The sequence below is a fragment of the Dreissena polymorpha genome, chromosome 16 (genome assembly GCF_020536995.1).
Source record: "Dreissena polymorpha isolate Duluth1 chromosome 16, UMN_Dpol_1.0, whole genome shotgun sequence".
NCBI classification, from domain to species: domain Eukaryota; kingdom Metazoa; phylum Mollusca; class Bivalvia; order Myida; family Dreissenidae; genus Dreissena; species Dreissena polymorpha.
In genome coordinates, this window is record NC_068370.1 from 16,038,040 (window position 1) to 16,059,927 (window position 21,888).

Here is a 21,888-nt window from a genome sequence, read left to right on the forward strand (position 1 = left end):
CAAACACACGTACACATTTACACAGGTCCATGCAGTTTACAGCACTCTTTCAGAGAAGCTCACTCGTACTAATTTTTTTTTCCCGTACCGATCCCAAGCCGCGCACAAACGCCCTTGTGTGGCACGTGTTTCACGACTCTGATGCAGCTGCAATTTCTTTTCCTTGATGAGTTTGCAATGTATAGGTACTTCATTCGCATTCACATACGAAACGCAGTTTATCCTGATTACGAACCGCTTCGTACTATAACTCTTCCGGTGTTTCCACATCGGATATGATGCCAACGTTGGCACTTGTCACAAGTGATCGCTATTGAGTTGGAGTAAATTCTCCTTAAACAAAATAAACACGGAGGCGCAGGCATTTTTCATCAAATATGGTACGAGCATGTCCATACTTGATATTTATATTGTCTTCAATAATAACGATTGTCACACTTTACCTTTAATTAGTAATTGAAGACATGCTCACTCTATTAGCATTAGTGTAATTGTCAACATCAATCAATATTTATGTTATAAATAGTGCACCAGATGTGCAAACATAAGCCGTTGTTGTATACAATTATAACGATTATCACACTTTACCTTTAATTGGTACTTACAGACGTGTTAATCCATTAGGGTCTATAATCAATTACTGTAATAGATAAGATCAATCAGTAGGTGTCATAAATAGGGCGTATCCAATATACAAACGTATGAGTCACTTATTCGAGTGTCATACCCGTATTGCAATTATAATATATTTCATCACGCGGCATGTATTAAATTTAATAATTATGTTATAAATTTTATTACCGTTTTCACCACGCGGCATGTATTAAATTTAATAATTATGTTATAAATTTGTATTACCATTTTCACCACGCGGCATGTATTAAATTCAATAATTATGTTATAAATTTTTATTGCCGTTTTCACCACGCGGCATGTATTGAATTTAATAATTATGTTATAAATTTTTATTACTGTTTTCACCAAGCGGCATGTATTAAATTTAATAATTATGTTATAAATTTTTATTACCGTTTTCACCACGCGGCATGTATTAAATTAAATAATTATGTTACAAATTTTTAGCTCATCTATTTTTTGAAAAAAAAAAAATGAGCTATTGTCATCACCTTGGCGTCGGCGTTGGCGTCCGGTTAAGTTTTGCGTTTAGGTCCACTTTTCTCAGAAAGTATCAATGCTATTGCATTCAAACTTGGTACACTTACTTACTATCATGAGAGGACTGGGCAGGCAAAGTAAGATAACTCTGGCATGCAAAAATTTGACAGAATTATGTGCCCTTTTTATACTTAGAAAATTGAAAATTTTGGTTAAGTTTTGCGTTTAGGTCCACTTTTCTCAGAAAGTATCAATGCTATTGCATTCAAACTTGGTACACTTACTTACTATCACGAGGGGACTGGGCAGGCAAAGTTAGATAACTCTGGCGTGCATTTTTACAGAATTATGTGCCCTTTTTATACTTAGAAAATTGAAAATTTTGGTTAAGTTTTGTGTTTAGGTCCATTTTATTCCGTAAGTATCAAAGCTATTGCTTTCATACTTGCAACACTTACTAACTATCATAAGGGGACTGTGCAGGCAAAGTAATGTAACTCTGACTGGCATTTTGACAGAATTATGGGCCCTTTTTATACTTAGAAAATTGAAAATTTGGTTAAGTTTTGTGTTTAGGTCCACTTTATTCCTACAGTATCAAAGCTATTGCTTTCATACTTGCAACACTTATTAACTATCATAAAGGGACTGTGCAGGCAAAGTTATGTAACTCTGACTGGCATTTGGTCGGAATTATGGGCCCTTTATACTTAGAAAATTGAAAATTTGGTTAAGTTTTGTGTTTTGGTCAACTTTACCCCTAAAGTATCATAGATATTGCTTTCATACTTGGAACACTCGCAAACTATCATAAGGGTACAGTAAAAGGACAAGTTGCATAACTCTGGTTGTCATTTTTACGGAATTATGGCCCGTTTTTGACTTAGTAACTTTGAATATATGGTTAAATTTTGTGTTTCGATCCACTTTACTTCTTAACTATCAAGGCTATTGCTTTCAAACTTCAAATACTTTCATGCTATCATGAGGTTACTGTACCTGGCAAGTTGAATTTTACCTTGACCTTTGAATGACCTTGACTCTCAAGGTCAAATTATTAAATTGTGCTCAAATTGCCATAATTTCTTTATTTATGATTAGATTTGATTGATACTTTGACAAAACTACGCTACTAATTTTTTTTTTTTTTAAGATCATCTCACAAATGACCACCACACCCTCACACTATACCACCCCACCCCACCCAAATTATTTTTTTTGAAACGGTTAAAAAACACAAATATTTATTTTTATTATTTTATGTTTGAAATACTGTCATCCTTCGCACCCAAGAATTCCACACCCCCCTCCCCCCACCCGAATCCCCCCCCCCCCCCCCTAATTTTTTTTTTTTTTTTTTAAGATCATCTCACAAATGACCACCACACCCTCACACTATACCCCCCCTCCCAAATTTCATTTTTTTAAACGGTTAAAAAACACAAATATTTATTTTTATTATTTTATGTTTGAAATACCGTCCAACCATCGCACCCAAGATTCCCCCCATCCCCCCCACCCCCCCACCCCCATGTTTTTTTTTTTTTTTTTTTTTTGCATTTTTTTTTCGCATTTTTGGAAAATAATGTAATAAATGTCCACACCCCCACACTATACACCCCTCTTCACTCCACCCCTCCCTCCTTTGTGATTAAAAATGAGAGTCCCTTCACCTTTAAAAAGAAAATAGATGAGTGGTCTGCACCCGCAAGGCGTTGCTCTTGTTATTTGCCGTTTTCACCACGCGGCATGTATTAAATTTAATAATTATGTTATAAATTTTTATTACTTTTTTCACCACGCGGCATGTTTTAAATTTAATAAGTATTAATTTACAACTTTATTAAAATATATTCTGTTGATTAAAGTGAATGTTTGCGTGATGTGTACTGCTTACATAAATAGTTGATGACAACATTAAAATGAATTTAAAATCTGAGAGAAATAATAACTATTTCATTTCCCGTGTTATTAATTTTTAAAAGCGAAACACATACTGTATTTATTTTTAACACATTCATAGTACAATGGTAGCACAGTATTGTAGTGTATTCGTGTTTTAGAATAATGTACATGACGTAAAGAAACATGTGGGCCGTATGGTCCGCTAATCTGGGCCGTATGGTCCCCTAATCTGGGCCGTATGGTCCGCTAATCTGGGCCGTATGGTCCGCTAATCTGGGCCGTATGGTCCGCTAATCTGGGCCGTTTGGTCTGCTAATCTGGGCCGTATGGTCCGCTAATCTGGGCCGTATGGTCCGCTAATCTGGGCCGTATGGTCCGCTAATCTGGGCCGTATGGTCCGCTAATCTGGGCCGTATGGTCGGCTAATCTGGGCCGTATGGTCCGCTAATCTGGGCCGTATGGTCCGCTAATCTGGGCCGTATGGTCCGCTAATCTGGGCCGTTTGGTCCGCTTATCTGGGCCGTATGGTCCGCTAATCTGGGCCGTATGGTCCGCTAATCTGGGCCGTATGGTCCGCTAATCTGGGCCGTATGGTCCGCTAATCTGGGCCGTATGGTCCGCTAATCTGGGCCGTATGGTCCGCTAATCTGGGCCGTATCGTCCGCTAATCTGGGCCGTATCGTCTGCTAATCAGGGCCGTATGGTCCGCAAATCTGGGCCGTTTGGTCCGCTAATCTGGGCCGTATGGTCCGCTAATCTGGGCTGTATGGTCCGCTAATCTGGGCCGTATGGTCCGATAATCTGGGCCGTATGGTCCCCTAATCTGGGCCGTATGGTCCGCTAATCTGGGCCGTATGGTCCGCTAATCTGGGCCGTATGGTCCGCTAATCTGGGCCATATGGTCTGGGCCGTATGGTCCATGGTCCGTATACCGGACTAACTATACTGGTCATCCATATTCTTGGGGTACTTAACTTTCAAATAAAAATTAAAGTGGAAATAAATATTTTATTGATAAATTATGGACTCCTTGCAAAGATAAACAACTTTTCCGCGATATCCATCTAAATTTTATTCAAATATATAATGTTTATATTTTGTGTCAAGCAGTTAATACACCACACTGTTCACTGATGCGTACAAAACGCCATATTCTCACAGTAAGTAGGTCAACAGGCTTTAGGTCACTTAATCACAGTTAACACATGATATCTGCTTAATAGCTTTACGTTGTAATAGTTATATTAATTATTAAAGAATTATTAAGATAGTTTGATTTTAACACGAACATTAACATTTAACAATTGTTTGAACTGCACAACAGTCATAATTCTACTGGTGCTATCTCTTCTGAGCACTTTAACATGTGTAGAGTCAGAGATAGGGAAACCGCGAGAATACAGATGCCTACTATACTACGAATCGATAAGTTCTCATAAAATATAGTCATGGCTTTGGACAGTCCTGACCTGTGTTCAGGATATTCAATAGACCAAAGAAACATCATAATTAAAATTAAATTTTTGTACTCAAAAGCGCTTAGTAACCTTACAGAGACATACGGCCAATACCTGTTTCGTAAAGAGTAATCATAATTTGGAACTGGCAAAAGCGTAACAAATTAAGAAAATTAAAATGCACTCAATATCATTTAAGTGAGTATTTAAGTGAGTATACAATCTAATTTTTAAACAGATTAAACACTGATGGATCTAAATTAAAGTTGAATAATGTTGTGCAAGAAAATAAACAAAAATATCTATGGTAAAAAAGTTTCTGCTGAACAGCAGAAAACTCCTTCGTGTACACAGACAGTGTGTTGTACACTGTTTGGAAATCCCTATTGTTCCATGCAGATTCGTTTATACTAAACATTTACAAAATTTTGTTTCTGCAACAAATACAAGCAAACTAGTCAGTATCAGTGTTTACTTATTTGCTATAAATTAAAGCAAACACTATTTGATTAATGGGACTATATAAGGATTGTTAATGAGTTTTATTGTAACATCCCTCATTCACATTAATACATGTATGTTGGTTTAAGATTGCACAAATTATTGACATTGGAATCGTATTTCCTCACTTTAATTTGGCTTATTTGGATTAATTGTTTTATGAAAATTACAATTTAAAATCCAATGACAGCATTATAAACAGATAGTTGTAACTGATTACAGATAGATACCAAGGGTGGTTATCACGCCCTAGGGAAAGGATGAAAGCCCTCAATTATAAGTAAAAAAAACTTGTTCAAAAATCATATGTGGGTAAAACTTTCACATGATGAAACTGATAGAGAAATTAAGTGGCTAGTTATAAGTTTCATTTGAGGGAAAACTCCATGAATTCTAAGGATATTTTTGCTGGTATTTAGCCTAATTTCAGCTACATCTATTGAATAAATTAAAAGAAGCCTTACTTTGCAATTATGAAGAATCTAACAAAATATTAACCGAAATTTAGTACGAAATGATTAAAAATTAAACTCTTCAATCCTACCTTTATTTGGTACAGACACAATTTATATTTTAATTATTTTGTATGTGGCAATACATATCTTTCTGTTAAGATTGAAGTCATGTGTTTGTTGTGTGTGTTTTAGGCATGTTTTGAGTGCGGGACTTTGAATCCACAGTGGGTGAGTGTAACATACGGAATATGGATTTGCTTGGAGTGTTCTGGCAAGCACAGAAGCCTGGGTGTACATCTCAGGTAATGTTATATTGTCATTGACATGCAATCTTAAATATGGCACAAGAATTAAACAATTAAAAAGTTTTTAAAATGTTTAAAATAGTGCTTAACGCAATTAATACATTATTGTTATCTCAGCGTTCGACACTAACGGGAGTCCGGGAGTCCGAGACTCCTTAAAAGGAGACTCGGACTCCTTGTTTTTGCGTAAGGGGAGTCTGTCGGACTCCTTTAAAATCGTCTTTGATTTAAAAAAAAATCAGTTGATTTCCTTACTTGTTTCGCAAGGTCAGAATGTCCGAACTTTTGTGGATCCGAAAAATGTGCCACAAATCATTCTGCTTGAACATATGGACTAAAACAAAAGAATCCGAAATTATTTATTTTGGTTCCCTGTCACTGTCCCTGCGTGTAGTAATAAGGGGACATGCCAACTATGAAACGATCGTGGCTGTTTTTTTTCACTGATATTTTTGCTGTAGTAAACTGGCTTCGCCAAACAGTTTCTCATTACTATTAAAATCATAACAATACCCGAATTTTTTTTTACACATCGTCCGTTTTATGGCCAGAAGGTACTGAAGATCGGACCGACTGTGAATCATTTTAGTATCAATTGATGAGTGCAGTGGTTTATTGCAGTGTTAGGCATTGTCATACCAACCACACTAATCGATTCCTACCGCGTACTCCTCCACGATAAAATCGTGGCAAGTTACTTAAGAGACTTATGATGGCAACAGGGTGTAATCCTTGTGGAAATTGTGCTTTGCATGCCAAATATTGTCTAAACATGTTTTCATGGTGTAAAAACCCAATGATAAAATAAAATAAAATTAAAATTATATGGTGTTTTCCAATTTCCACGTTCTTGGAAATATTATAAAGAATATTATATATTTAAAGCAATTAGAAATATAGGGTTGTTACACCCTAATACGATGTGAATTTATTAACTATGACACTAACAAAACAGAAGGCTCCGAAAATGTTTTTTAACCCTAATGTCGAGGTTAAACAAGCAATCATAATGCATAAAAGAAAATAGTATATGTTGAAATCTTACAATAATTAAGTAAATTATTAACTTAAATATTACTGGAATGCGTTACATATTTTGCAATGTGATATAACAAATATTGAACAGCAGTCACTTACAATTTCGATATGAAAACAAACATACAATAAAAATTTAACATTACACGGATTGACATGTGTAATTAGCCGAAAATATGATATAAAAAAGTGTCTTAATTTTTGGACTCCTTGAAATCCGGACTCCTAAATTTCAAAAGTTAGGAGTCCTTGGACTCCTTACTCAGATTAGGTAGTGTCGAACACTGTAATCTGGTTTCAAATATCTTCAATGACCTTACAGTGTGTACATTTTTAAAAAGATACATATTTTCTCATAGGTTTTTATGCCCCTGGTAGGGTGGCATATAGCAGTTGAACTGTCCGTCAGTCAGTATGTCAGTCAATCTGTCCGTCCGTCCGAAAAAAAATTAACATTGGCAATATCTTTTTCACTATTGAAGATAGCAACTTGATATTTGGCATGCATGTGTATCTCATGGAGCTGAACATTTTGAGTGGTGAAAGGTGAAGGTCAAGGTCATCCTTCAAGGTCAAATGTCAAATATATGGCGTCTGTCCGTCCGAAAACTTTAACATTGGCCATAGTTTTTTCAATATTGAAGATAGCAACTTGATATTAGGCATGCATGTGCATCTCACGGAGCTGCACATTTTGAGTGGTGAAAGGTGAAGGTCAAGGTCATTCTTCAAGGTCAAATGTCTAATATATGGTGTCTGTCCGTCCGTCCAAAAACTTTAACATTGGCCATAATTTTTTCACTTTTGAAGATAGCAACTTGATATTTGGCACGCATGTGTATCTCATGGAGCTGAACATTTTGAGTGGTGAAAGGTGAAGGTCAAGGTCATCCTTCAAGGTCAAATGTCAAATATATGGCGTCTGTCCTTCCGAAAACTTTAACATTGGCCATAACTTTTTCAATATTGAAGATAGCAACTTGATATTTGGCATGCATGTGTATCTCATGAAGCTGCACATTTTGAGTGGTGGAAGTTCAAGGTCAAGGTCATCCTTCAAGGTCAAAGGTCAAATTTTTTAAAAATAATAAATTTAAAAGCGGCATTCTCATGAACCTGCATATTTTGAGTGGTGGACGTTCAAGGTCAAGGTCATCCTTCAAGGTCAAAGGTAATTTTTTTAATATAAATTTCAAAGCGGCGTTTTCATGCAATAGGGGGCATTTTGTTTCTGACGAACACATCTCTTGTTATTATTGTTAATGTAATAAGTTCATGGACTTATTTTCATCTGTGAATTTTGCTTTCAGGTATATAGTGATTGGCATTTCCATCTGTCTGTCTGTCTGTCTGTCTGTCTGTCTGTCTGTCTGTCTGTCTGTCTGTCTGTCTGTCTGTCTGTCTGTCTGTCTGTCTGTCTGTCTGTCTGTCTGTCTGTCTGTCTGTCTGTCTGTCTGTCTGTCCGAGGTTAACCAAATATGACGCTTTTTGTGTATCCTCAATTATGCTTCCTAAAAAGCTTTTATGCTTGCAAACCTGTTGCAAATCTATGAATGCTCTTCATCACCTTACCTAATTTTTCTCTTGACATTGATACCTTTTCGACTTATTAAAAAGGTCCAAATTCTTGGTGAAACCAAAATGATGTGGTTTTTACCACATGAAACAAAGCGTGGATACTTCTATGCATATTATCTACGGGCACAGGCAACAAACATCACCTTTACCACATCTTGACCTTGAGATTTACTTACTAACACTAATTTCGAGTACCAAATTCTTGGTTAATCCAATATGATGCGTTTTTTTTACCATCAATAATGCTTCTTTAATACAAAGCCGTAAAACCTGCATGGATGATGTATTTGAACACTGTCAACACCCATATCACATTACCTCATTTGACCTTTACATTGACTTGCTTCCTGACTTTGTCTTATCATAAGGTCAAAAATTAGTTTTAATTAACCAAAATTTACCACTTTCCAATTTAACACCAATACCACTTACATGTACTTATAAGCTGTGATGCTTAATTAAACACCCAGCTTACTCACCTGACCTCATTTTTACCTTTACATCAACTGAATTTAGGCCCAAAGACTTGTTCAAATTGTCCCTTAAAATAGTACTAACAAGGCTTCCACTTGCATGCCAGCGTTAATTGAACACAGCATCTTGTTAATTTTTAGCTTATTGTTGCACAACTGTCTCTTAGTGAGCTTTTGTGATCAACTTTTGTCCATTGTTTGTTGTGCGTTGTTAATATTAACCTTTATTTGCAATATTTTTTGCCCAGTATATATCTGCCGTAAACATGGTCAGAACTTTTTTAGCAATCATATCTAGGCCTAGTTCAAAACTTGGTGGTATGGGTTAAGAACTAGGTCAATAGTGAAGTTACAGAATAAGCCTTTGGACACTCTTAGAGGCAACATGTATTCCCCAATATTCATGAAACTTGGTCTGAACTTTTGTACCAATAATATATCTGCCAAGTTCAAAATTGTTTACATAGGGGCAAAAATAAGGTCACTAGATCATATTTTTAAAGAAAGTTTGTAAACATTCGCACATTGTTTAATCTTCTGGAAACTTCATTAGAACATTTGTGCCTATGATATATCAGCCGAATTAGAAACTGAATCATGCGGAATTAAAAGTTAAGCTTCATGAAACTTTGTCAGTACATTTTTCCTTATGATATCTTGACCTAGTATGGAAGTGTGTCATGTGGGGTAAAAACTAGGTCAGTAAATCACATTTAAGAAAATGTTTTTAGAGGGCCACATTTTCTGGTTAATTGTTTTGAAGATTTATCAGAACATTATTTAGTCCCAATCATTCTTAGCCCAGTTCAAATCAGTGTCAGGCAGTGCAAAAATACTAGGAAAATAGGTCATATTAAAGAAAAGGTTTGTGAAAACTTCAAGGCTTATTTCTTTGCAATTTACACTTGCTAAGAACATTTGTTCTAATGATTTCTCTGCCAAGTGAGATATGCTTTCAGTCAATTGAAAAACATGGCCCCATGAGGTGGGTCAGTTTTCCTCATGTGGTTACAGTAAACATGGCTGCCAGATGTACGGCAGTTGTCCATGTAAGTCTATTGTGAAACTCTTAGATTACTCCCTGCTCAAAATGTTTAGTTTCTTTGGGTCTCTGATGAGCAAATAAGGCATTTTGACTCTGTTCAGAAATGTTAATGGTCATAAGTATATCAATGAGTGTGATAATAAGTGAATGTACCACAATCAATTGTTATACATATTCGTGTGGAAGCCTCATTAGGTCATTGTGTTACACTTGTCCCATGTATGGGATATAACAGTAGCTTAAGTTTACAATTTTCTTTGATCACATATGTTCCTGTTTTCAGTTTTGTTCGTTCTGTGACAATGGATAAGTGGAAAGACTTGGAGCTCGAGAAGATGAAAGCTGGTGGCAACAGGAAATGCAAAGATTTCTTCAGATCCCAAGCAGACTATAAGGAGAACTGGTCTCTACAAGAGAAATATAACAGTCGTGCAGCAGCCCTTTTTAAAGATAAGGTACAGAGTCTGGCTTACTATTGAATATTTTAATCCACTAGCCCAAATCATGGTGCAGTTATAGTTAAATTTTGACAATTGAAATTGCTTTTGTAACAACTATAGTGTAACCATTAATGAATTTCTTGTGCAAATTTCTTATTTCACTCTCTACAGTGTTTTATGTACTTATATTGAAGTGAAAGACGCTTATAAAGCAGTAAAATATTAGTATGTATCACAAAAGCACATTTTTTATTAAGAAAAAATGTGTGTGATATAATAAAATAAATACTAAATTCTAAGAAGCAAATTTTGTTAATGAAACTAAAATAAAATAATCAAGTATTATAAAAAATTTGAGTAATTTAAGTAATTTGAATAATCTGAAACTATAGAATGCATGTATTATTACTTTATTTATCATCAGCAGAAAATCCAAAAGTGTCATTAAATGTGTGGTAATGTATGTGTATTTTCATGTGTTTGTGTTCATTATGACATGAGATAATACATTGCATAACCATGTCATCCTGCAATTCAGGTTGCCACTATGGCAGAAGGTAGACCTTGGAGTGAAGAGACGTCCTCCGCCAGACATCACAAACCGTTCATGGCATCGTCTGCCTCTCTGAAAACATCCGCCAGCTACCCACGCATGAGTGCACAACACACTGACAGCGCCTCCGGGGCAACCAATGGAGGGTACCAAGACTCATTTTCTAGGTAGACATAACTTTCTGTGTAAAATTTAATATACACTTTGGTATAAATACTCATTTTGACCATCTACATATGCTTCTTCTTGTAAAGACATGGGAGTTTTCTCTGAAATTCTAGGGTCCCAGCATAAATTAAAAGGGAACATGGCTTATGGCCACCTTCTAAAATGTAAAATGATGTCAAATGTGTAGCATAACGTATACATACCTGTTTGTTTGAATGAAGGTCATCATATTATGGTTTATTTACAAAATGTTTGGTAATTTACACCAAGAATGCTATTCAACCATTTCCTTAATGGTTATATAGTAAACTGTAAATAATATATATGCAGTTCTTTTTTAATAGAAATAAGTGATCGCATGTGATTTTTTCTTTTAGCGATGATATAAAGAAACACAAGGAGGACTTTTTCAGTCGGAAACAGATGGAAAATGCAGATAGAAGAGAGTGAGTACATGGCTTACATGGTCCAATAAAATGCATAAGACATTACTAGTGTTTTAAGCTATTTTACCAACAATTTTAATCCTGATTCTTGCATGAATTTATGTTGACGTACTTTAACTTATCTTATTATTTATTTGAGTGTCTTCTTTCCATGTAAAAGTTGAAACCTGCACAAATTCTGAGCCTGTTTAATTTTAATTTCATTGTAGATCAGTTATACAAAGTACAGAAGACATAGAGTCTGAGTTGTTTGTTTGGCTTTAGTTGCCTAATATGTTCTGTAAATCATGAAATCCATAGAATCAATTCATAGTAGCTTCACCTTTCAGAAATTGTTATGGCTCATGCTTTCTTAAAAGTGTTATTATCAAAATTTGCCATTCTTTGTAAATTCATATTTCATTGAATTGTATGACAACAAACATGTAGCCATACATAATTGTCTTGGCAACGAATACTGATTTTGGTATTCGAATATTCGGACATCTTTCGGAACGAATATTCGGATATTCTGTCAACATCTGTTGGAAAAAAATCAACAAAATCAACTTTGTTTACCGTACCATCACGCTATTATAAACTCTTCTTTCATTTTTACCGAAAGTTCACCGGAAGTGACTAAATATTGACACAGCTTTGCTGTCGCTAGTTCGAAGTTGATTTTGTTGATTATTTTTTATAAGATGTTGATCAAATATTCGCGAATATTTGTTTAAAAGCTAGATCGAGAAAAGGAATCAGACTTTTTCTTCCTTGAAAGGGAGATGGGTAGGGGAATCGGCGAATTGGAAGGTAGGTGGGTTCATTCTTGCGGGAATTGAACGGTAACAGCCACGTCTAACTGCAGTGTTAATAACGTCAAAAATTTCAAAAAGTTCATATAAATTTGATAATTTTGGGTGACTTTTGTTTATTTTGATATTGAGACTGTTTATAGCTAGATGTAATTGTTAAAACTGAATGATAAAAACTGTTTTTAAACTTTTAATATTGAACATATTGGGCGAAATACCAAAAACATTTCTTTAAGTAAAGTACCTGATTGAATATTGAGTAATTAATTAAAGTTCGGACCATACGATACGCAAATACTCATTAAAGGTTGAGTAAATTATTTTCTAAAAGCTTTTTTGATAGGACAACGTGTTGTAACCAAACGATACGCATTTACTCAATTAAATTAGAGCAAAAAAAAACATTTTTGATTGGAGAACGAGATTTACGTCAATCAAAAATCTTTTGCATAAATTCTTATTTGTTTTTTACACCAAGTCGACTTTTCCTTTACTAATTTAATCTTTGATCATTTTAAATGTAATTCGAGTCATTAGATCAAGTGCGGGTCGGTGTTTTAATTGCCGATGCGATTTGCACCTATCATAATTTTGACACAAAGTGACTGTCTTTGGTCAATTTAAGTTTCCTAAAGGTAGGCAATTAGCCATCGTCGGATACCCACGTTCGACCCATTCCGCTACTCTCCATTTAACGGAATGAATAAGTCCTGGGTATCCGACGATGGCAATTAGCGGTATTTATGACATGTGTACTGTCATCACCATAACGACATATTATCATGACTACCGGAATAATCACTATGAGATGAGGAACAACTTTTTATACAATGTTTGAAGCAATTTTCACGAATACAAAGTCTTTGAAATTACTCGATTTTTTTTTTTTCTTCAGAATATTCGATTCGGAAAATACTATTCAAATATTCAGTGCAGGACCGAATATTCGGATATTCGTTGACATCCCTAGTCTTTAGCCAAATGTAGTACTACTGGTATGCAGCCATGGGCCACTGTAGAAACTATTTTAGTAAGCTTTGACTTTGATTGTTATAAAATTCTTGGCCATTTAAAGCCAGACTTGACAAAAAATGTTGTTAACTCTAAGGGAGCTTGGCCTTTTGTATTCAATGTCAAATGCCCAGTACCCCTTTCATTCAAGTATGTGTAATTTATGTATGCAGTTTCTTTACCCTTTCCCACTCAGAGGCAAAGTGAAAATGGCTATGTGCAAACAGCATAAAAACAGAACAGCCTGCGAGTAACACGCAGTCTGTTCAGGTTTATGCTGTTTGCTGCTCATCAGTATCTTTAGGTTGGAAATGCCACCATTAAAACTTGAATCTATTAAGAAAGGTCTTTACTTAAATTTAACTTTCTAAGGGACTACAAATGCATCAAAATATGTTTCTAAATGGGAAAGGGTTAAGTTTGTTTGAAGGTGTTTGTTTAACTTCAAAGGTTTTGTTTTGCTGATTGATGATATATTTTACTGTGTCTTGCAGTGATTTACCACCAAGTCAAGGGGGGAAATACGCTGGATTTGGAAACACAATGGAAAAGAAAAAGGAAGATGATTTCTTTGAAAATACAATGTCAAGTTTATCCACAGTAAGTTGAATACCGTAGGTTTCCACGTATAGCGCGCACCCGTGTATAGCGCGCAGGCTGTTTTTTTAAATGCAAAAATGGAGAAAAAAATATTTCAAGACAATAAAACCACCAAATCGGACCGAAAATGGCCGCCATTTTACTATTACACAGTCCAATAATCCGGGGCATTGGAAAGCTTAATTAAGCATTCAAAATAGGAAGCGTCATTATGATTAGGAGCAGGGGTTGCATAGCACTATACTTTTCTGACAATTTTATAATTTTGTAGCAAAAGATTAACAGTCCACGTGCATTTCGTGAAAAACGTGAGAAAATAAGAATTAGTGTACATCGTGTGATTTTTCCTCGGGGAAAGCGTGGGCATTACCGGTAAATTTGAATTACGCATAGAAGACAGGGATACAATTGTTGAGGTATGCGGGCGAAGGACTATATTTTTTGACAATTGTTAAGACTATTCTCTCGAGAATATGGGTGGCCCTGAGAAGGGCCGTTGTTGTCTTTGTCGTTCTTCCGCGGTCGTCTAGAGCGTTCTTCCGTCGATGTCAGATGCGTCGAAACCTTCAAATTCTTCTTCGTCACTGTCGCTCTCAAATAACTTCTCTATCTGTTCGTCTGTCATTCCGGTCGGTGTTTCCTTGTAGTAGTCTTGTAGTTCGTGGTGGTCTTCTTCATCTGTAGTTGTAGAGCAGTCGTCGTCGGATGTCTTCTTCGTCATGTCGTCCCAAACAGAGTCGTCTTCAGCGATTCTTTTCATTTCCCGTAGTGTTGATGGTCACCGTCTTTGACCCCTTTGCTGCAATGGTCGTATGAGCAGGAAGATCAAACGTCAGCGGGGTCTGATCAGCGTTGCCAATCTGTGCCATGTTGAATTCAAAAGTCGTCCTCTTCTTTATAATATAGCGCTGAAACTCGATCAACTTGTCCTCAAAGTCGCTCGGTAGCTTCTGCGCTATATGCGTTCATCTTCTTATAGAGAGGTGGTGGCGTCTCAAAAAGCCGTGGGCCCATCGAACTGACACTTTGAAGTCTTTTGTCGACTCGCTCAGACTAGCGAGCCGACGAGCCTCCATACGTAGCTCAACAGTGGAAACAGCGATTCCACTGTCGCGCCTCTTCTCTACCCAGGCGAGCAGCTGTTTTTCGACATCTGGGTAGTGAGCAGACGACCCTCGCTGAGCCTGCTTTGAACGCGGAAGTTTCAGCAGACTGGACTTGTTCTTACGCCACACCCACACCGATGACTCGCCGACATTGAACTCACGCCCAGCAGCTCGATTACTGTGAGTCTCGGCGTACTTGACAACATCAAGCTTTTCTTTGGCGGTATACGACTGACGTACACGACCCATTATGACAATCAAGATAAATCTTGTGTTTATGGACAATTTCAAGACAATTTCAAGATAAAACTTGTGATGGTAGACAATTTCAATTGGATGATGTTCTGTATGACAATGTCAATATCTCTCTGTGTTGTAGTTCAGGCGATTGCTAACGATAGTTTGAAACACCACAGTTGAACGTTGATTATTTATACACACAAAATGCAATTGCATATTGTCACAAGTCGTGGCACATATTACTCAATATCATCTGCCAATTACGAAGTGCAAAATGATCCCCTTTCACACCTACCGTTACCCGTAAAAAGACCTCGTTCGCACCTACCTTTGCCTGCTCTCGACAACAATCCCCATCGGAATTCATCGAAAAGGAAGTGTTAAAACACAAACAAAGAAATGTCCGCAAGTTTATTCAAACAAATTTATTTTGACAAAACTTCTTCTACAACGTTCATACCTACCAGTAGCGACTTCTGGTTGTTTCGACAATGGCCCCTCAGTCAGTAAGATTATAGGGTGGTGGTTTTCTGGAAAAAAAACATGGCGGCCATTTTGATTATTTACGATTACACAACATATTTTTACCAATTTAGCAGCCAGGATAGCGTTGTATCAATGTATAACGCGCATCAGCTTTTTAATTTGATTTTTGGAGGTAAAAAACTGCGCGCTATACGTGGAAACCTACGGTATTAGTAAAAATTGGATAAAAAACTTTCATACTATTTACGGTGCATATGTACATACCAGACGTCCTCAATAGATTTAGAAGGGGAACCAACTGCAGAATGCTGTTTAGAATTTTGAAAGATTTATTTCTCTTTATATTTGTCCAAAGATTTCCAGAACAACCATTTTGAATTAAATATACAAATTACCACATTTCATTATCTGTTATTTACCAAGATCCATGTTGAACTGAATGTGCCATTTTATGAAAGTCAGTGTGTTGGAGGGCAAATATCAGCTGATATTGTGGTCACTTTTTGATACTTAATGATACTGGCAGAATATCTTTGCTTGATTAAATAAATTGAGTTATAGTGAAAACAAAGTAATCATACAGTTGTGCAGAATGTAGTTTTATATGTTGCAGGGTTGGTCAGCCTTTGCATCTGGAGCATCAAAATTTGCAGCTGTTGCCACTGAAAAGGTAAAAATCTTGATTTTAGGATATTACTTAAAGGGCCCTTTTCACAGATTTTGGCATGTATTGAAGCTTTTCATTAAATGCTTTATATTGATTAATTTAAACATTGGACCTAAAAATCTCCAGTAAAAAAACAAGAATACAATTTTAAAAAAGGAAAAAAGTAACCCGCAACTGGACTCAAACCACTGACCGCTGGAATCCTGGAGTAAAAAGTCTGCCGCTTAGACCACTTGACCATCCTTGCTCATAATATTATCGGATGTATTTTTCACTTTTATAAGCAATCCTCGTAGTTTCCCAAAATATAACGACAACAACAGAACTTTCCAAATTATTCAATTGTTTTGCATTGCAACACTTTATAATTTTCAGGTTTTCAAATCGTCAAAAGATGCATATAATGGATATTTTAGAGCATGGTAAATGTTCAGTATTACTATTTCCTCACAAATATCATAACTACAACGAAAATTTGCCAATCTGAAACAGCTTTTTGTAATTTTGTCAATTTACCAAAACGTTAAAAGGCCCCTTTAAAGTCTGTGTAGGTCAAATATCATCCACAAGATCAAGTAAAGCTTTAGTAAATTTTATAGCTTTGTTGACCTTGTTTAATACCTGTAGCTCCACTATATCCTGATCTGCGTTGTTTTAATCTCAACAATGTTGTAATTTTAAATATATAAAGAAGCAGACCTGCATTTGTCTGTCGGTCAGGCATCTTGAGATCTTTGCACGCATGCTGTATGATAAATTTGCATCACGACAAATGTACGCACTCTTTGATCAATGTGTACTGTTCTGTTGTGATAAGAGCTGTAACGATTCGGTTCGATGCATCAAAAAACCGTTTCAAAGCCGCCGAATCGATTTCGATACCAATACAGCCAATTTCGATTCGATTCACTGCAATCACGATTGATCCGCATTTTAAACCTTACTTTCCAAATCCGTCGTCTAAACGTTCTTGTCATTTGTAATACGTATTTTGATTTGTCAATAGCCAATATGGCATCCAATGAATGAATGAATAACATGCTGAGCATTACATCAGCCGGTAAAATGGCTTCTTCAACCACGCCGAAAGACGCACCGTCAAAATTAAAATCAAAAGTATGGGAACATTTCGGGTTTTGCAAAGGTTCTGATGCAAAGGCAACTTGCAAAACGTGTTTTGTTGACGTAAGTTACCCATATGGTTTGTTTTCTAAACTGTGTGCATTCTGTTACGAAGTCAACTGGAAGTTGTTTATATACTTACATTTTTTTCTGTTAAACGCATGTGATACATTGTGCATTTTATGTTATTGTCCCCTACCGGTTTCACCGCAGGGGACTTATGATTTTCACTCTGTGTGTGTGTCTGTCTGTCAGTCCGTCGGTCCGTCAGTCTGTTACACTTTTCTAGATCCTGCGATAACTTTGAAAGTTCTTCATTTTTAACCAGGTTTTTAACCAGGTTTTCCGAAGGAAAAAACTGGTTATTAGATTGGCGAATGCGGGCGGGCTGGCTGGCTGGCTGGCGGGCTGGCGGGCGGAACAAGCTTGTCCGGGCCATAACTTTGTCGTTCATTGTAAGATTTTAAAATCATTGGGCACATTTGTTAACCATCATTAGACGGTGTGTCCCGCGAAAAAATTACGTCAATATCTCCAAGGTCAAGGTCACACTTTGAGTTCAAAGGTAAAAAATAGCCATAAATGAGCTTGTCTGGGCTATAACTATTCATTATGAGATTTTAAAATCATTTGGCGCATTTGTTCACCATCATGGGACGGTGTGTCGCACGAAAGAATCATGTCAATATCTCCAATGTCAAGGTCGCCACGACTAAAAATAGATTTATTTTAAAACAAACTTACAAAGGGGGTTAATTTTGTTTGTTCATTTAAAAAGTTCAGTTTGAGTTGTCTCCCTTAATCAGATTTTTTTTCACAATGAAAACCTGGTTTTGTGACAATTTTGTCCCTTGTTTTTTTATGAAACTTGAAACATGGACAGATGGCAATATGGAGATTATGCACGTCATTTCATTTTGTTCCTACGTCAAGAATTCTGGTTGCTATGGCAACAAGTAGACTAGAAATACTGCTGAAAATGGTGGATCCTGCACACTTTTCTGGATCCTGTGATAACTTTAAAAGTTCTTTATATTTTTTCATGAAACTTGCAACATGGATAGATGGCAATATGGACATTATGCACGTCCATGGAAACCAAAAAAAAAAAGAAGAATTCTAAAAATGGTGGAATTTCTGACAATGGTTGAGCCGGTAGGGGACCATATTGCTTGACAATAGCCTTGTTTAAGAATAACTCAACAGGATGTTTTGTTCAAAAAATGTGTTACTTATAAAACAATGTTGCGTTTTTGAATTGTATTTAAAAAATTAAAAACTTTAAATGTACAACATAATAAGTTAATAACAAATACCAAACATATTAATTCATGCTCTGGACAAACCAACATGAACTAGTTTGCAAAATAAGCAACAATAGTTTAATTTGAATTGAATCGAAAATAATTGAATCAGACCATTTGGTATCATAATCGAATCGAATCGAATGATGGGTGAATCGTTACAGCTCTAGTTGTGATTAAGCTTATTATTTAATGAAGGCAACTAACAGCAACATGTTTTTCTTGCATTTGATTTCCTTAATTGGTTTGTGATATGAGGTCCATGTGAACTGTGTTTACAGTTGTCCCTGCAAGTTATTGTTCAATTTTTTGTCTGAATGCCAAAACAGTATCAATAAATAGAAGTTGTTATATAATTGGCTGACGTATGCCTTTTGCACATTCAATAACAAAAATATTGTGGTCAAGTTTGATAAAAAAATCCTTAAGGTGATAAAGGATATATGAACGCTGAAAATTTTAATCTTAAGGAATTACCTTGATCTTGAATCAGAAGGACTGTCTCATGCAATCTGGTCATTGTTTCAAGAACCTAAACGTTGTCCCCAAATTACAGGAAAATCTTTCAGTGGGTATAGACCGTAGACAAAAATAGAGGCCTGAAGTATGACCTTGACCTTGTGTAGACATGCCTGACTTGTGCCTTCTTAACGACTAAACATCTACGCCAATTCAGGGCTTGACATTAACTTTTGAAGCCAATTGTCCGGTCGGACAAGTAGACCAACATTTTACTTGTCCTGGACAAAAAGCAACTTGTCCTGGCCATTATATTTTATTCTGCTTAGTACTTTGCAAAATAATGATTTAAAGGGGCCTTTTCACAGATTTTGGCATTTTTTAACTTATTCATTAAATGCTTTATATTGATAAATGTAAACATTGGATCGTAAAAGCTCCAGTAAAAAATCAAGAATAAAATTAAAAAAAGGAAAAGAACATAGCCCGGGGCAGGTTTCGAACCAGTGACCCCTGGAGTCCTGCAAGAGTCCTGAAGTAAAAACGCTTTAGCCTACTGAGCTATTCCGCCGAGTACACATACTTGACGTATTTTATACCTTATATAAGCAATCTTCGTAGTTTCACAAAATGTAACGACAAAAACAGAACTCTCCAAATTATTCAATCGTTTCGCGTTGCAACGCTTTATAATTTTTAGGTTTTAAAATCATCAAAAGATGCATATAATGGCTATATTAGACCATGGTTAATGTTCAGTATTACTGTTTCCTCACAAATATCATAACTAAAACGAAAATGTGCGAATCTGAAACAACTTTTTTCAATTTTGTCAATTTACCAAAGCGTGAAAAGATCCCTTTAATACAAAAATGCTCAAATCATAAAGACTTTTATCGTTCAAAATACATGTTAACATAATTGTAGGCAATTTCCATACAAAAACGACTTGATTAGAATATCAGGAAAACTCAAGATTATTGATTTTTAAACCTTATACAAAGCCATAATACCTTACAAAAACTTGTGTTTTGCCACCATAAAGCAGAAAATCTTCAAAGTGATGTATATGTACAAGGGAGAATATTCTTGTTATCCTGGCAAAGAATTTTTTTTAAGGGTTGCTTCCCTCGTGAACAGTACATTGTAGTATCACATGGAACTATTGGAATATCTCGCGCTTTGTTGTTTAAACTTACATAAAATATAATCAAAACAGTTTTGAGGTAACTCCACAGAAATAAGGGATTTAAAGGCATTTTTTCTAAGTAATTAAATTAAAACGATCACTTGCCCCGTGGGACTAGCAAATTCTTTATTTACTTGTCCAGACTAACAATTTGGTTGTCCTGGACAGTCGGACTACCGTCAATGTCGAGCCCTGCAATTTTTATGAAAATCCTTTTTATAGGAGATATGGACTTGACACAAAAAAGAGGCCCAAACTGTGACTGTTAAGTATAACCTTGACCTTCGATCATCAGACATGACTGACTCATGCCTTCTGCACATTATATCAGAGCTCTTAAAATTTGAGGTGAGTTTCGTGAATTTTTTTAGCTCATCTGAGCACAACATGCTCATGGTGAGCTTTTGTGATCGCCTTTTGTCCGTTGTGCGTCGAGCGTTGTCCATCGAGCGTTGTCCATCGTCAACATTTTGCCTTGTGAACACTAGAGGCCACGTTTATTGTCCGATCTTCATGAAACTTGGTCAGAACATTTGTCCCATTGATTCCTCGACTGAGTTCGAAACTGGGTCATGCTGGGTCAAAAACTAGGTCACTAGGTCAAAAAAAAAGAAAAACCTTGTGAACACTGTAGAAGTCACATTTGATGCCAAATCTTCATGTAACTTTGTCAAAATGTTTGTCTAAATGATATGTTGGTTGAGTTCAAAAATGGTTCCGGTCCGTTGAAAAACATGGCGAGGCAGTATTCCTGATATGGCTATAGAGAAACCTTGTGAACACTCTAGAAGTCACAATTTTTGCCCAATCATCTTGAAACTTCGTGGAAACATTGGTTTCATTGATATCTCTGACGAGTTTGAAAATGGTCCAGATCGGTGAAAAAAACATGGCCGCCAGGGGGCGGGGCAGTTTTCTCTGTATGTATATTGTGAAAACATGTGAACACTCTAGAAGTCACATTTTTGGTCCAATCTTCATGAAATTTGGCCAGAACATGTCTTTTCTGGATGCAACGGTTGAGTTCGAAAATGGTTACGTTTGCTTGAAAAACATGGCTGCTAAGGGGCGGGGCATTTTTCCTTATATGGCTATATATGGCTATAGTAAAATCTTGTTAACACTTCAGAGGCCACATTTATTGTCTTATCTTCATGAAACTTGGTCAGAAGATTCATCCCAATAATATCTTGGAAGAGTTTGAAAATGATGCCGGTTGGTTAAAAATATGGCTGCCAGGGGTCGGGGCATTTTTTGCTTATATGGCTATAGTAAAACCTTGTTAACACTCTAGAGTCCACATTTATTTTCCGATCTTCATAAAAGTTGCTCAGAAGATTTTTTTCAATGATATCTTGGATGAGTTCAAAAATGGTAGCTTTTGCTTGAAAAACATGGCTGCCAAGGGGCGGGGCATTTTTCCTTATATGGCT

The 21,888-nt window shown here is 36.2% G+C and overlaps 1 protein-coding gene across 1 annotated transcript in view; it reads left to right on the forward strand.

Annotated features, from left to right (window-relative positions):
• The window catches only part of LOC127862013 (ADP-ribosylation factor GTPase-activating protein 1-like), a 67,582-nt gene that overhangs the window by 3,526 nt on the left and 42,168 nt on the right, over nucleotides 1–21,888 (forward strand). Inside the window, exons 2-7 of the mRNA XM_052400872.1 lie at nucleotides 5,627–5,736; nucleotides 10,154–10,325; nucleotides 10,849–11,030; nucleotides 11,409–11,477; nucleotides 13,777–13,882; nucleotides 16,328–16,384. Coding sequence (XP_052256832.1) covers nucleotides 5,627–5,736; nucleotides 10,154–10,325; nucleotides 10,849–11,030; nucleotides 11,409–11,477; nucleotides 13,777–13,882; nucleotides 16,328–16,384 — 696 coding nt within the window. The remainder of the gene's footprint in view (nucleotides 1–5,626; nucleotides 5,737–10,153; nucleotides 10,326–10,848; nucleotides 11,031–11,408; nucleotides 11,478–13,776; nucleotides 13,883–16,327; nucleotides 16,385–21,888) is intronic.